Source organism: Tachysurus vachellii, chromosome 26 (assembly GCF_030014155.1).
Source record: "Tachysurus vachellii isolate PV-2020 chromosome 26, HZAU_Pvac_v1, whole genome shotgun sequence".
In the NCBI taxonomy this organism is placed as follows: Eukaryota; Metazoa; Chordata; class Actinopteri; order Siluriformes; family Bagridae; genus Tachysurus; species Tachysurus vachellii.
In genome coordinates this window covers 5,379,848-5,394,670 of record NC_083485.1, presented here as the reverse complement: position 1 = coordinate 5,394,670, position 14,823 = coordinate 5,379,848, and the positions used below count along the sequence as shown (strand labels likewise).

The following is a 14,823-nucleotide window of genomic DNA, read 5'->3' as shown; positions in this document are numbered from 1 at the left end:
AAAAAAGAAACCTGGTTCGTAAAGCTTTATAATAAAAACTGAAAAAAATAAAATAAATACATTTTATTTTGGTTTTCCTCATGAGGACCAGCCATGTGTTCAAAAATAAATAGATAAATAAAAATCTAGATAGACATAAGGCACATTACAGTTGCATGAGTAAAAAATGTGTTACCTTTATAAAGTCCAGCAGGTTTAACCTGATGTGGGAACAAACAGATTCTCAAAATTTCCAATCTATTCGACCTATTGCATCATGCTAAGTGAACTAAGAATGAGAAACTCACTAGCCACCCACCAACAGGGATTCCGGTCAACAGGTTTCAGAAGGCCCTGGTCCCATGAAAGTTTAAGCTATTAGAGGTGACAACGCTATAATTAAGTCCACGGAGATCCGATCATCAGTTGTACAACAAATTCAAAGCCAAGTCACCAAGTACATGGAAGATCACTGAAATATTGCTTCTAGGATTTGAAAAATGTTAAGATTAAACAAATAATGACTTACAATGCAATTTAATCTTTAAGATTAACAACTTTTACTGATATCCGTGGAAAAATGTTAAATTGCAAGCAATCCATATACTGTAGTTATAATTCAGATTTATAATGTCATTTCTTTTCAATACCACTTCCCCATTCATAATAGTTCAGATGATGCATAGAAATATTGGTAGTTATGATGGAAATGTGAATTTCCCCACAGGGATGAATACAGTATCTATCTATAAGTAATATTTTTGCAATTCCTGTATCAAATTTCAGAAAACAATCCAGTGGGAGGCTATGTGTATGTTGCCGTCATTTTAGTCTAGTTTTAGTCAAAAGAAAACTCAAGGTATCTTAGTCAAGTTTTAGTCGACTAAAAGTCTTTTAATTTTAGTCTAGTTTTAGACTAAATGAATTTGTTGAATGATTTTTGTTGAATGCAAATGTTAAACGTGTCTGGTTTTCAATTTCTGATTTAGGAGACACATTCACAAATGATTAACCTGTTCTGAAGAGTATTCTATTTTAACCAACACAATTCAAAAGCTGGGGCCCAACAGACTCCGAATGAAGTTACAAAGGTTTTTAAAACTGTTTTGGTTGCCTTGTGTCTCATGTTTCTGTTCAAATCAGAAATAAAATAAATATACTCAGAAAAACTGAAAAGAATAGGCCTACTTTACCATGGGCCTAAAATACAACCTATTTACAGTCCGCGAATCACAAAGTATCAGTGAGAAGTTGAGAACACTCATTTAAACAGTGCATACACTCAAACTTGACTGCACATCACATTTTTTACTTTATTGATACTGCTTTTAATCGTAATGCAAAGACCGGTCATCGGGACAAAATTAACATTACTTAGCTGTAAGCACAGACCTGTAATACTATATATAGTTGTTATAAAAGCTTCGCTTTGTAAAAACATAGAATTATAACCCAGTTCTTAAAGTCATTTTACCACCTAGACTCAAGCTGGATGAGAGTAATAAATGAAACAGCTAAGTAACAAACAGATTTGTAATATATTTTGGTGCATATGAAAGTCCACTTTAAACTGCAGTATAATCTTGATTTAATTATTAATGCCCATGTCAAAATAAAAGCCAACAGAAAAAGAATTTCAGTTAATCCATTATTTAACACACATTTCTACTTTATTTCTCTATTTCCTGCTGGGAAGCTCCATTACTACTATTTTAAAAGCTGTTCCAGTATTAGAACAAGTGAACTTTGCTAGATGACTACATGGAGGTGTCAAGTGACTAGAGATTTCAGCAGCAGAATTTACCCAGAAGGCACTGCAATCTGAGGAAATACGATCTCCAAAAAACACCACCAAAGCAGAGAATTGTTTTTAAATGTAAAGAGAAATTAGGAAATACTGAAAGAAAGTAAAAAAAAAAATTCACACACCATTTACTTGAGCTCAAGCATAGTTCACAGAATTCAATAAATAATGAACAGTTGAATGTTAAAAACAAAAAAAAACAGAACGTCTCAGTCATCACATAATTTTTATACACATGTCCACATTTTATGTGTTTAGACAACACAAGCTTAACTCAGGTCCTTGTGCTCAGTAAGAACACCTAGTTTCCAGAAACCTTGCACACATCCAGCACAATGAATGTTCCAAGGTTTTGTTGCCAGTCACCTAATAAATCATACTGCTTGTCGTTTGTCATCCCAATTGAGCATGTACGATTATCACACAGGAGTATAAGAGCAGCCAGTCATAATTTCCCCAACATTACTTCATTAACCTTGTGGCCTAAATGCTTTCTAGTTGTAGGGTAAAATTTGCAGTAACCATTTAACATAGACTTAGTTAATCCTAATTATGACATTAAATCCTAGTAGTTGCCTCAGAATTGAAGAATTGAATAAATGCTCATTTGACAGTGTTTCCTAGTGTGAAATCTAACCTTATCAACACATCAATTGTTTGAAATTTAAGTTAACATTTATACCCAGGAAAAACAATAAAACATTACAATAATTGATATTGAACTTCAGTTTGATACAGTGTTCAGAAATAACCAGCAATTAACATGCATGTATGTATATACACCTTGTGTACCAGATGAGGGAGACACTTCTCCTCTTCAGGATAATATTTAAACATAAATATTGGCAAAGTATTATGGTGGGGAAATGCAAATAATTTGCAGCCATTACTGAATAAAAAGTTGGTTCTTATCTTTACGTTACTTATCTATGTTGCTTCTGTTTTGTTAAAAAAAAAAAAAATTAAAAAAAAAAAAAAAAATTTATTCTTGTCCTGGTTCTTCTGTGGCACTTGGTTGGAGTACATCATCTAAACTCTTATTCTTACCTGCATCAGCTGTCATTTCTATTCTTTTTCTTATTCTCAGTTTTATTGCTTCTGAAGGTTCTGTGAACCACCTTCCTTACAAACATCATGTTCAAACATCTGTGTCCGTTTCTATCCATCTTTTTTCTTTTTCTTCTTCTTTTTACCATTTAGCTGTATGGTATCGTCTGATAGCAGAACTTGTTCAGTACTTTCAGAGTCATCACCTTTGGTCCTCTCACTTTTCTTTTTCTTATTCTCGTCATTTGTTAACTGCATGTTCAAACATGGTGCAGGATGTTCTTTACAAAGTTTCTGCCCACTTCTTGAGGCTTCTTTTACCACTTTTGTCTGCTCATTATTGAGCCAACAGGTGTTATTCAAATATTCCAAGGCATGAGAAACCAAGCAAGATCCATCACTGTCCAACTCTTTTCTTTTCTTCTTCTTTTTCTTCACTGGTTCAGATTCACCAAGACCTTCCTCTTCATCAATCCCTCCAGTCTCAGGTTTGTTGTTTGGTGTTTTGGATGTTGTTGTGTCTCCAAGTCTGAGAGACACAGTTGAATTTTTAAACACCTCCTCTTCATGGCATGTTACAGTTCTGTCCTTTTTCTTCTTTTGCTTTTTTACCTGAACTACCTCAGCTGCTTGTTGCACAGAATCTTGATAAGTATCTAAAGTCTCCACTTGTTCTATGGTCTCTACAAACGATGCCTCAACATCCACATTTTCTTCCCGGACAACTTCTTGCCGCTTCCTTTTCTTCTTTTTTGGAGTAACAGTCTCATCTGTCATCAACTCTATGTTATTTACTGGTTGGATTTCTATGCCTGCTGGCATTTTAAGAATTTTTTTAAATGGTCCACCAAGATTTTGACTGTCCGCATACATCTCTGCTACTTGTCCTTCACCAACATCATATATAAACTTTTGTTTCTTTTTCTTGACAGCTTTGGTACAGTGGTTCAAATGAGACTCTTTACTAGACTTGGGAGCAACCACCTCATCAGATATCACAGGACTTGTATCCCTTTTCTTCGTCTCCCTTTTCTTTTTCCTTCGCGGTTCATGACCCTCACACTGAACATGATCTTTATGAGCTTGTGCACCAATGTCCAGTTGGTTAACCTCAGGCATAAAAAGATCATTTCCAGTCAATAGCTCCGTTTCCTTAGAGATGGACACCAAATAAGCGGAACCTTGACAGGGAATTGAAGCACAAACCACTGAAGAATCATGAACTGACAGACCCAAGTCTGCAGAAAGACTGATTTCTTGTAGGGTACCAACTGGTTCCTCTAACAGTCCAACATTTTTGTCTTTTTTTCTCTTTTTCTTTGGTTTACTTCCAGAAACTGAAGCACAAACCACAGAACAGTCTTGAACTGACAGACCCAAGTCTGCAGAAACACTGATTTCTTGTGGGGTAACAACTGGATCATCTAATAGTCCAACATTTTTGTCTTTTTTTCTCTTTTTCTTTGGTTTACTTCCAGAAACTGAAGCACAAACCACAGAACAGTCCTGAACTGATAGACTGGGGTCTGCAGAAACACTCATTTCTTGTAGGGTACCAACTGGTTCCTGTAACAGTTCAACATTTTTGTCTTTTTTTCTCTTTTTCTTTGGTTTACTTCCAGAAACTGAAGCACAAACCACTGAAGAATCATGAACTGAGAGACCCAAGTCTGCAGAAAGACTGATTTCTTGTAGGGTACCAACTGGTTCCTCTAACAGTCCAACATTTTTGTCTTTTTTTCTCTTTTTCTTTGGTTTACTTCCAGAAACTGAAGCACAAACCACTGAAGAATCATGAACTGAGAGACCCAAGTCTGCAGAAACACTGATTTCTTGTAGGGTACCAACTGGTTCCTCTAACAGTTCAACATTTTTGTCTTTTTTTCTCTTTTTCTTTGGTTTACTTCCACCAACTGAAGCACAAACCACTGAAGAATCATGAACTGAGAGACCCAAGTCTGTAGAAACACTGATTTCTTGTAGGGTACCAACTGGTTCCTCTAACAGTTCAACATTTTTGTCTTTTTTTCTCTTTTTCTTTGGTTTACTTCCAGAAACTGAAGCACAAACCACTGAAGAGTCCTGAACTGATAGACTGGGGTCTGCAGAAACACTCATTTCTTGTAGGGTACCAACTGGTTCCTCTAACAGTCCAACATTTTTGTATTTTTTTCTCTTTTTCTTTGGATTACTTACACCAACTGAAGGACAAACCACAGAACAGTCCTGAACTGACAGACCCAAGTCTGCAGAAACACTGATTTCTTGTGGGGTACCAACTGGATCATCTAACAGTCCAACATTTTTGTCTTTTTTTCTCTTTTTCTTTGGTTTACTTCCAGAAACTGAAGCACAAACCACTGAAGAGTCCTGAACTGACAGACATGACTCTGTAGAAACACTGATTTCTGGCAAGGTGTTGACTGGCTCCTCCAACAACCCAACATTTTTTAACTTTTTTCTTTTTTTCTGCTTGACAACATCATTAAAGTGAGGTACAGGATCTTCATTCTGACCTGGATCAACTTGTATCAGTGAGAGGTTATGAGAGATCTCAGGGACCTTACCTTTCTTCCTTTTCAGAAATGTGATCCCACCATATTTAAACAGTGGGCTCTCGGTCTTCTCTTTCTGTCTGACCATGAGGAAGTCCTTACTGGGACTTGAGTAATTACTTCCTCTGGTTCCTGTTGTGTAATCTTCTAATGGCATTGATGGATACACACGTTCCACACTATTATCTGATGTCTTTTTGTTCTTTTCCTTTCTTCCTTGGTCTATATCTCCATCTATTGATGGGAGAGATTTGGAATATTTAACATCGTCACCCTCCACATCTGCTAAGATTGATGAACATCTCTTGTTCTTCATTAATGAATCTGTGTCATCATGTAGCAATACACAGTTTTTCATTTTTTCATTAGCATTCTCAACATCAGTCTCTTTTAAAGGACTTGCTTGATTATTTGGTTCTTGAAAAAGATCCTGTGAGCTGAAGAAACCTCCACTAGCACTAACCAAGTCTTCGTTATCCACTGTATCATGATGTACGCCTTCACAGATATCCTTGCTTTGTCCTTGGAGATCATAGGATGAGATGTTTTCCAAGCAGAGTACATTGTCCCATCTGTCGCGGTCCATAGGATTGTCCTCAGAAATCTGGGTTTCGTCTTCATCGTGGTCTGCTAAACATGGCCACTGTGTCTCCTCAATGTCCATTTCATCATCAATTGGTTCCATCCAGTTCTCAAAAGTTTTATCAATTTTCGGAGCTTGATGCCAGTCAACGGATTGTGATTGTGAGCATGTCACTAAAACTTGTGGTGAATTCTCAGTGTGTTCCTCCTTAGGATCCATGAATAAATTTTGAACAAAAAGAGATTTTTCAGGGGAAAGACAAGAAGGGGTCGAACCTGGAGAGAGAGAAGGACTAGCAGGGAATTTACTGCTTCCATCACCCATTCTCCTGGACTGAGACTCCTCTATATTAAATAAACTGTTCTCATTATGTACATCCGTGTCATCTTGAGGCTCCATCGGGTCTTCTGCTACTTGCCTGGTTTGATACGATTTCTCCCACTCTTCTTGACATTTTTTGCTCTTCTTAGTGCACTTTCTTGGGTCCTGTATCGTTTTCCATTTCAGGAAAGGTAGCCATGTTTGTCGAATTTTTTTATGTCCACCATAAATAAAGAAATCTGTATTCTGAAACAAAATAAGACAAACTGATTAGCAAATAGTGAATAAAAAAGGTGCCTTTTGTTTGATAGATTCAGATAAAACTAAAGAATAATTAGAAAAGAATAAATCAGTATCATATGCATAAAAATATCGGAAAAGTCGACTTTAATATAGTGTTCAAATAGAGTCTTGCCTAATGCACAACTGCTGGGAAAGGGGGCAGGGCCTGAAGTAGTGCCAGTGACAGCTGTTAATCATTCCGAAGCTATATTTTGATTCCCATTTTATGTTTTTTAGTTTAATTTTTTTTTTGCTGCACTGCGGAATACATTAAATAGTTTAAACATCGTAAGTGTGAAACTATACCACTTTTCTGATGTCCTCATCATCATCATCATCATCATCTTCGTTGTCCTCATGGTTTTGCTCCCATCTGTAACAAAAATTATAAAAAAAAAAAAAAAAAAAAAAAAAAAAAAAAAAAAAAAAAAAAAACGAAAGTTCGTAAAGGACAAGCAAATCAATGAGAGATACATACAGTGTATTAATGTGCTCCTAATCATATGTTCCATGATAATGATTCTATGTTATTATTATTTCTATCAGAGTGTTACTGAGATCTCAATTATGATTTGGATCAATTTCTTCTTTCATTTCTAAATGTTGTTTCGGCTGTAATTAAAACGGCAGATTTATAATAAAGCGCTTGTCCTAATATGTTATAATAACTTTAAGCTTACACAAACACTATGGATGCTACACATCATTGAAAAATGTAACTGTTGATAAAACAATCATTTGAAAATGTGTCATCGAGGAATCTGGAAGTCATAACTTGATTTATCATAAATTTGAAAAGGAGTAAATGTTCTGTTTGATGTTTATTTGTTTAGCCATTCATTTATGGACGTAGTAACCCAGTCAGTTTTCCACCACAGCAAAGTCCCAGGAGTTTCCAGTATCTCAGAGTCATTAAGCTTTTATTGTCATTTCGTACGTATATAGCTAGTGCACTATATAGTGAAATGAAACAACATCCCTCCAGGAAGATGGTGCTACACAAAACAACACAGAACTAAGGACTAAGTAAAAATAAGCACGGTTTCACAAGACGTGAATGTGTGCTATAACAGGAAAAGATGTATATTTTTGTCTTATTAACGATTAAAAAAAAAAAAGTTGCTGAGGAATATCACTGCCAACATCCAACAACTTTACTGTAACTGTAAACGGTTTATTAGATGAACATGTCAATTATTAGTGTATTAAATGTACTGGAATCATAGTTACATAAAAAAATTAACTTGAGTGTGTTCACATTGCATCATTGCAAGATCACAGCCCAATGATCAAAATACAATTCAACAGAAATGAACTTAAAAGCCACATTGTATTTACGATTTGTGTCATACAACTTTAAACTCACTCAGAAGGCAACCTTGATGGACTCAGTTCTCTTCTGTTTTTCTTGCATCCTTTGTTCAGCTTCAATATACATTTAAAAAACCCACCGAGCTCTGAATTCTGATAAAAAGAGAAAAACAAAATCATGACTTTTTAATAAAACATAGCTGGAAAGAACTGTAACTTACCTTTAATGCTTCCAAAAATTTCAATATTCTAGTACGTCTAGGAACCAAATCTTGAGAAAGTACATTTAAAATATGTTAACATTCAGCTGATAGCTAAAGAGATAAATATCTAAAAAGAGTCCTATTATTTACAAAACAATAAATTATCAATTTTATTTATTTAAAATGATATGAATACTGTAACATGGTTTAGGAGAGTAGTGCAGTGGTTACTTCTTCTAAAGTAAGATACAGATAAAAAAAACCACCCTCCAAATCTGCATAACACAGGGCTGTCCAAAATTATTGGCACCCTCCATAAAATGTGTATAGGATCCTATACTAGATATTTTTAGCTCAAATATTTAGGGAGTGTACTGCGTTATTCAAATAGATGTAGTTCTAGGAATGCAATGGGAACAACTGCTAATAATTAAAAGCTTAGTTGCACATTCATATTGAGCTGTAAAGCTGTGCAATTACTTACAAGTGACTTTAAATAAAACTACATAGTATAATTACATCTTACATAGTGCGCTTGATACATTTGCATATTTAACCAATGTGGGGTTTTTTTCAGAGTTTTGAAACAGCTAGGGATAAGCATTGCCTTGTATTACTTTCCTGAACACAAACTAAAAGAAAAAAAACCCCACAATGAATCTGTGCATCACTGTCTTTTTCAATCTTAAAATTTAGTACCTACACAATTGCCAAATAATATGAAATATGGCATGCAGAAGTTCTTAAAACAATCGTTTCTATACTACTTTCATAGTAGTATAAAGAACTACTTTCATATTCACAGGTTTTTGCCATTTGCACATCCTTACCACTATAGTCTGGTTTCCATGGACAGAAAGCTTTCCGGAATCAGACTTCTTCAGGAAAGGTAACACCTTCCTCTTTAGAGCAACTCTCCTACTCCTTGGGCGACGATGAGGTCTACTGCTGTTTATCCTTGACAGTTTTCTCCATCTGTGAAGCAAGTCAGCATAACTAGTCTCACTGTCAGAGTCACTCCTTGTCCCATTTTTTTCATGCTGCACCGTCTCCTGCTTATCTTCTGACTCCTGACTAAAGGGACAAGCCTGGGTATTAGATGGACGGTGTCTTTTAACGTTCCTCAAAGCTGAAGACACAGACTGGGTCACAAACAAGCTGTCGCCAGAGTCACTGTGGGGGGAAAAAAAAAGAGAGATAAGACGTAGAGAATGGGCATGTGGTAGCCTAGTGGTTAAGGTGTTGGGCTACCAATCGGAAGGTTGCGAGTTCAATCCCAGGTTCACGAAGCTGCCACTGTTGGGCCCCTGAGCAAGGCCCTTAACCCTCAATTTCTCAGCTGTATAAAAATTAAATAATGCAAGTCGCTCTGGATAAAGAAGTAAAAGTTTGCATCCCCTGTGCTGATCTCATATGCAATAACATCTCACATGCCATGACTTTTTACACCAAAATGCCCATGGAGGAAAAACTAAAAGTCTAATGAATTAAATAATTTAATAAAAGTAGCACTGATTTTTGAATTGAATAAATTCAATTCATTTAAATCACTTACATATAAACAATACATATCCATAGCACTTCCTATCCTGCACTTCAACACTTCTACTTATAAATACTATCCATATTCGCATATTTTATTGTCGACTCACTCAATAAAGTGAATCGATTCTGCAGTATCGGCTCGAACATTTGTTCACACAAATGGCCACTGAGTGTACGCAACGTGCAGGACAGGATTTGCAAGGATGATATAGAAATATTTTGTTCTCATATTCTTATCAAGCAGAATGATTTACCTGTCAGACGCAGGGGTTTCAAACAAAGCATCTCTCGAAGAGTCGCTCTGAACCGAAGCCTGGGAAATATCCTCCATAACTCGTTATTTACTGCCTTACTCACACTCAAGCTAAATGTTGCTCTTCTTCGGCATTTCCTTTCTTGTGGAAGCAACTCTGCTAACTTGGAGCTCTTTACACGCGTTGTAAACGTTTATCGCGCAAAATTTATCTTTTTAAACACACGCACGCACGCGCACACACGTGGGTTTAACTCGATGGAGCATAACAGGAAGCCGAAAGCACACGGGGGGCGTGGCGACTTCAGGAAGCGCTGCGTTTTGACGGACCAATCATCGAGCGAGAAAAACTGACGACGACGACGATTGTAAATGAGGCTACATTCAAGAGCTCTAGGCAGGAAAAAAGTTCATCCTTAGATCTTAGGATCTCTACTATTATTATTATTATTATTATTATTATTATTATTATTATTATTATTATTATTTATGTTGTTAAAATAATCAAAATATGAATGTAATAAGTATTCATGATTATTGTTTCTAAGGTTGCAAAGTTTTTTAATTATTTAATAATATTTCTCAGCAACAACAACAAAAGTAATAATAATAATAATAATAATAATAATAATAATAATAATAATAATGATGCAAGTTTAACATATTTCATTGTATCAGTTTCTTTTTTTTATTCTTTATTTTTATTTATCTAGGCATGTTTTACGACATGATGATTGCAATTCATCAATGTAATTAACACATTTTTAACAAATTTATTTGTTTCTGATAATTCTGTGTAAAAAAACAACACATTTTGTCTGTACAAATGGTTGAAAGTGAACTTCTTCTTCAATATACATTGATCTATATTGGGTTGCATCTTATTGACTAACTTGGTATATAACCTGGTTTATGAAAAAAGTAAAAAAATAAAAAACACTTTTATAAACACTTTTTTTACGTGATTAAATGGCAAAGCTGATGTTATTAAGGGCAACTGAATATTTAAAGTATAATTTATAACAATTACAAAGAACTAACTTACACACCATGAGAAAACCATATTGATGTTTGTGTTCAGTGAACGCGGCACAAGTCCAGCTTTCTCGCTTGTCCATGTGACTTGGTGTGTGTCTGTATTTTGTCTCCACTTCAGTATGGCGTGCACTAAAACTGAAAAGATCCAGTTATACGTCCCTAATCTCGAGGAATTATGTCAAGGTGAGAGATTTTGTTTGTATTTACAACAATACAGAAATAAATACTCGATCATTCCTCTTTTAGCTGCTTGTCAACATTTGCTTTGTTGTAGATCAAAGTTCAAAGTGATGTTTCTGTTTGTCTCATGAACCTGCTGAGATAATGATGTTGAGATATTAGAGACTCTGATGTACTGATGATTCATTTACAACAGTGTTGGAAAAAGGACTGAAGAAGAACTTTGAAGATGTAAAAGTGTGTGTGAGTGAGTGTCCAGATCTCACACAGGATCCCTTCAACTTTCCTGTCAAAGGTATGAATTCAATCTGTTAGACAAACAGATGTCCAGCAAATGAAGTTCTGAGAGTAACTGGCTAGTCATGATCACAACAGGATTGGAAAAAAAAAAGAAAACACTGGCAGAATTTCATTTACATGTGATCTTTAGGAAATTCCTATCATGCAGTTTCCTGTTGAACACATGACATGGAATTCTACAAGTAAGGCAGGGATATATATCCTGCATGGGACTCCAGTCCATCTCAGAGCAAAATTCAGCTAAGTCTACCTAGATCCATATTTCAGTTGATCTTACTAGTCATTAGGGCAGATTTAAACCTGGGTATTTTATTTTCTCTCACTCATTTTCTACCGCTTATCCGAACTACCTCGGGTCACGGGGAGCCTGTGCCTATCTCAGGCGTCATCGGGCATCAAGGCAGGATACACCCTGGACGGAGTGCCAACCCATCACAGGGCACACACACACTCTCATTCACTCACACAATCACACACTACGGACAATTTTCCAGAGATGCCAATCAACCTACCATGCATGTCTTTGGACCGGGGGAGGAAACCGGAGTACCCGGAGGAAACCCCCGAGGCACGGGGAGAACATGCAAACTCCACACACACAAGGTGGAGGCGGGAATCGAACCCCGACCCTGGAGGTGTGAGGCGAACGTGCTAACCACTAAGCCACCGTGCCCCCGGTATTTTATTTTAATTTAGATTTTTTTTTTAAAGATTTTTACTGAATGCCCCTGAGTTTCTCCTTATTGTTCTCCTTCAATAGGACTATGTGGTAATCCTCGCATTACAGATGTAGGTGGTGTCCCATACTTGGTCCCACTGGTTCGAGTGGACAAGGTCAGTAAAATAGGGATCTAATGGTCTGTTTGCATTTCATTTCATAACTTGGTTAATAAATAATCACAATAATTCAAAACAATAATTCTTATCCAAGGTGTATAACATGAACACCATTGCCAAGGAGTTGGAGCTGCCTGGTGCATTTGTTCTTGGTGCTGGTGCTGTGTCATCAAAGACTGTTGGAATGAACGCAGAGGTAATAGAAATTAACATAATCACTCAGTGTTGTGTAGAATAATGCAGGGTAGAATTTCCAACAATTTCTGGCATGACTATATCTCTCTTTTTATTTCAATGCAATGTTTCAAAGCTGATGCCTCTGGTGTTGACGGAGCATGAAGGCAAACCTGCTGTCAATGGCAGCTATTTCGCCTCTATCAACCCAGCAGATGGGAAATGCCTGCAGGAGAAATACAGCGACAGATTCTGCGACTGTGATTTTGGTCTTCTAGCGAACCTGTATGCATGTGAGGGTCTGTCTGGGAAGGTGAGAGATGGAATCGGACACTTTTTATTTAAAAAATATCCAGAGCATTGATACAAAATTGTGAAGGACAATTTGATGACATGGTGGTGAGGCAGGAAGGTGGACAGTCTCAGCACTAAAGGGGCCCATGGTTTAATTCTGAGCTCAGGTTACTGTCTGTGTGACAGTGTTTATTTCAGCCTAGGAAGTCCTTCTGGGATAGGCTACGGATCTCTCACCTTTCAGATTAAAGTGGTGACTAAAGATTAACCACTCAATCAACCAACCAACTGAACAGCCAAAAAATACCAGGAAGCAAACAAATGAAATCAAACAAATCAAATAAACAAAAACCCAAACAACCAAAAGACAGCCAGACAAACAGATTTAACATGAGCAATTTCTCACACATATCTTGTATTAGGTCTTATCGCTCTAGTAACCCAGGGCTACACTTGATACAGACACTCTGGAGGTGCTAAATCTTGTCCAGACAAAACATTTCAGATGCAAGTGCATGGTGTACATGTGCACTAAATGCAGCCAGAATTGGAATCACTAGGCTATCATTGGCTTCTATAGGGTAGACCTGGGGGCATCCTGAGCAATAAAACATTGCTCAGAAAAAAATCAACTTTAAAGTGTCATTGTGTGACTAGATGAGTATTAAATCAAATAAAAGGCATCTGGCTTCTTACGATTACCATATTGCACATCATAAGGAAGCCCTCGAAGCAGATGGAATAGCCAGATGTTAAAGGAGAACAAATACATTCCTGTTATGTAATATAGCTAATGAGAATATTTGTACATGAGTAAGGATGACAAACTGCTGAATGTGGTTGATGCTAACCACACAAAGCAGTACTGACCTTTGCTGAATGAATAAATAACTATGGCTAAGTGACAGACTTAAATAAGTAACTAATGGTGAAAATATGCTTGCTAACAGGTCATGGAGGTCAGAGTCAGCAGGAGGACAGGAGAGGACAGTCTGGTAAGCAGTATGAGGAAGACTATGGAGGAACACTATGGTGATAAAAGCATTGCACTTGGTGGGACTTTCATCCTCCAAAAAGGAAAGGCCAAGATCCACATCATGGTAAAAAAAACCCAAAATGAATTTTCTTACATTTGGCCATCTCTTTCTAAACTGTTATTTAGCTTTAAATTAAACAAAACAATTTTTGAATATACATCGTTAGTTATATGCACCCATCTTTTTAATTGAAGCCACGAGAGTTTTCCTCATGCCCACTAAATACTAATGAAGAAGTAAACAACTGGCTAAAACATTTTGAAGTCAGCGCTCCTCTCATCTGCCAGTCAGTAATGGTGTCCAAAGATCCAGTGAGTATCTAATAAAACAACACGGGATTTGATTACATGAATTTTTCTGGTCAGAAGGTGCATTGCTGCATCATTGTTATTATTATAAAGTATGTGACCACGCTTATCTTTAGCTTTTGCACATTTGTATCTAAACAGGGTTTGGATCTGAGAGTGGAACATACCCATGGCTTCAGTCATCATGGTGAAGGAGGTCATTACTACATAGACACCACACCAAGCACAGTGGAATACCTGGGATACTTTCTACCTGCAGAATTTGTTTATCGAATTGACCGACCAGTGGTGACCCACAATGTTGGCAGAGACTAAATTTGATGTGAATTATTGTTCTTATGTAAGACCTGACACAAAAGAATGCAAACAAAGTACAAAACTTTGTTCGGTCTCTCATCTGTATGCTAGCCAACATTTGAAAGATGTGGAATAAATGTCAGTCATTCATAGGAAATGTTTTTTCACATTATTTGATTCATTGTTGGGAAAATGCACTAATTTGACTTAAGTAACTAAAATCTGTGTGATTTGAAATGCACCATTTTTATTTCTTGTGCTTTTACTTTCATACTGAATTATATGTAATATTTATATTGTTCCAGTTCAGAGAAGAATTTGAAGGTACATTTTTACCCTAGTATTTATTTTGACTTATTTAGATGACTTATTTAGAACTGAGATTCTACTTTTAACACCTTTGGCAACCAAATGGTAAAAACCTGTGCTTTAATGCCCCAGTGTGGATACAATTGCCATGATTTCAGGATGCCTA

The 14,823-nt window shown here is 36.5% G+C and overlaps 2 protein-coding genes across 2 annotated transcripts; one reads left to right on the top strand and one right to left on the bottom strand.

Annotated features, from left to right (window-relative positions):
- Positions 1-2,851: 2,851 nt before the first annotated feature.
- Positions 2,852-10,200, bottom strand: pho (phoenix). The gene is made up of 5 exons (XM_060863303.1): positions 9,885-10,200; positions 8,916-9,258; positions 7,938-8,035; positions 6,878-6,944; positions 2,852-6,535 (listed from the first exon to the last, which is right to left on the bottom strand). The coding sequence occupies exons 1-5, from the start codon at positions 9,959-9,961 to the stop codon at positions 2,942-2,944; spliced, it is 4,179 nt and encodes a 1,392-aa protein (XP_060719286.1). The 5' UTR covers positions 9,962-10,200; the 3' UTR covers positions 2,852-2,941.
- Positions 10,201-10,977: 777 nt separating this feature from the next.
- Positions 10,978-14,505, top strand: c26h11orf54 (chromosome 26 C11orf54 homolog). The gene is made up of 8 exons (XM_060862776.1): positions 10,978-11,104; positions 11,298-11,396; positions 12,162-12,235; positions 12,333-12,434; positions 12,549-12,725; positions 13,657-13,806; positions 13,938-14,054; positions 14,193-14,505. Exons 1-8 carry the CDS (start codon positions 11,041-11,043, stop codon positions 14,364-14,366), a joined length of 957 nt encoding a protein of 318 aa, XP_060718759.1. The 5' UTR covers positions 10,978-11,040; the 3' UTR covers positions 14,367-14,505.
- Positions 14,506-14,823: the final 318 nt, after the last annotated feature.

Coding starts and splice junctions, on each gene's coding strand:
- pho (XM_060863303.1), bottom strand. CDS start 9,961: ATGGAGGATATTTCCCAGGCTTCGGTTCAGAGCGACTCTTCGAGAGAT. Junction 6,945..7,937: donor CCATCAAGGTTGCCTTCTGA/GTGAGTTTAAAG, acceptor TTTTTGTTACAG/ATGGGAGCAAAACCATGAGG. Junction 6,536..6,877: donor ATGAGGACATCAGAAAAGTG/GTATAGTTTCAC, acceptor ATTTTGTTTCAG/AATACAGATTTCTTTATTTA.
- c26h11orf54 (XM_060862776.1), top strand. CDS start 11,041: ATGGCGTGCACTAAAACTGAAAAGATCCAGTTATACGTCCCTAATCTC. Junction 11,397..12,161: donor CTTCAACTTTCCTGTCAAAG/GTATGAATTCAA, acceptor CTCCTTCAATAG/GACTATGTGGTAATCCTCGC. Junction 13,807..13,937: donor AGGCCAAGATCCACATCATG/GTAAAAAAAACC, acceptor TTTTAATTGAAG/CCACGAGAGTTTTCCTCATG.